The sequence below is a fragment of the Pygoscelis adeliae genome, unplaced genomic scaffold (genome assembly GCF_000699105.1).
Source record: "Pygoscelis adeliae isolate BGI_AS28 unplaced genomic scaffold, ASM69910v1 Scaffold230, whole genome shotgun sequence".
Lineage (NCBI taxonomy): Eukaryota > Metazoa > Chordata > Aves > Sphenisciformes > Spheniscidae > Pygoscelis > Pygoscelis adeliae.
In genome coordinates, this window is record NW_008823914.1 from 151,104 (window position 1) to 151,721 (window position 618).

The 618-nt window shown below is 62.8% G+C and overlaps 1 protein-coding gene across 1 annotated transcript in view; it reads right to left on the bottom strand.

Annotated features, from left to right (window-relative positions):
• NR5A1 (nuclear receptor subfamily 5, group A, member 1) overlaps positions 1-618 on the bottom strand; it is a 16,835-nt gene that overhangs the window by 6,851 nt on the left and 9,366 nt on the right. Inside the window, exon 3 of the mRNA XM_009318807.1 lies at positions 9-267. Coding sequence (XP_009317082.1) covers positions 9-267 — 259 coding nt within the window. The remainder of the gene's footprint in view (positions 1-8; positions 268-618) is intronic.

Below are 618 nucleotides of genomic sequence, written 5' to 3' on the forward strand. Positions count from 1 at the left end.
GGGGGAACTTGAGGCGGAGGACCCCCTGCCGGTCCACCTGGAGCGAGTGCAAGTGCAGGATGAGCTCCTGCGCCCGCAGCACCAGCGTGTTCAGGATGGAGCCGGCCTGGGCAGCGACGGTCGACATGTCCACCTGCAGGGACGGGGACGGCATCAGCCGTGGCAGGGCCAGCCCCTGCAAACCCGCTGCAGGGGACCTCGCGCAGGGCAGGAGCTGGGCACCAGCCCACAGCGCTGACCGAGAATTAGGGGCATCAAAAGTGAAGGCTGATGGGTGAAACGGGAACCGTGTTTCTCCAGTGCATCTTAAAACAGAGGGGCCCTTTGCAGAGCGCTGGCATCGCGGGTGCCCCTGTCTCCAAAAACTGCCCCCCCAGGTGGGAAGGGGTCCCTTCTCACACCCCGTCTCTGCAAGTGCAGGTGTGGCCGTTGAGCTTTCCATGAGAAACATTTTTCTCCAGAAGCAGGAGCTGGATGGCAAGTCAGGACAGGACGGGCTGGGCTGGGCTGGGCTGGGCCCTTCTGCACAAGCAGTCCCATAGCACAGCAAAAACAACCCGTCCGCCCTACTCCGGGTCAGCTGCACTCAGCCAGAAGTAAGACAAAAGTCACCCCTGC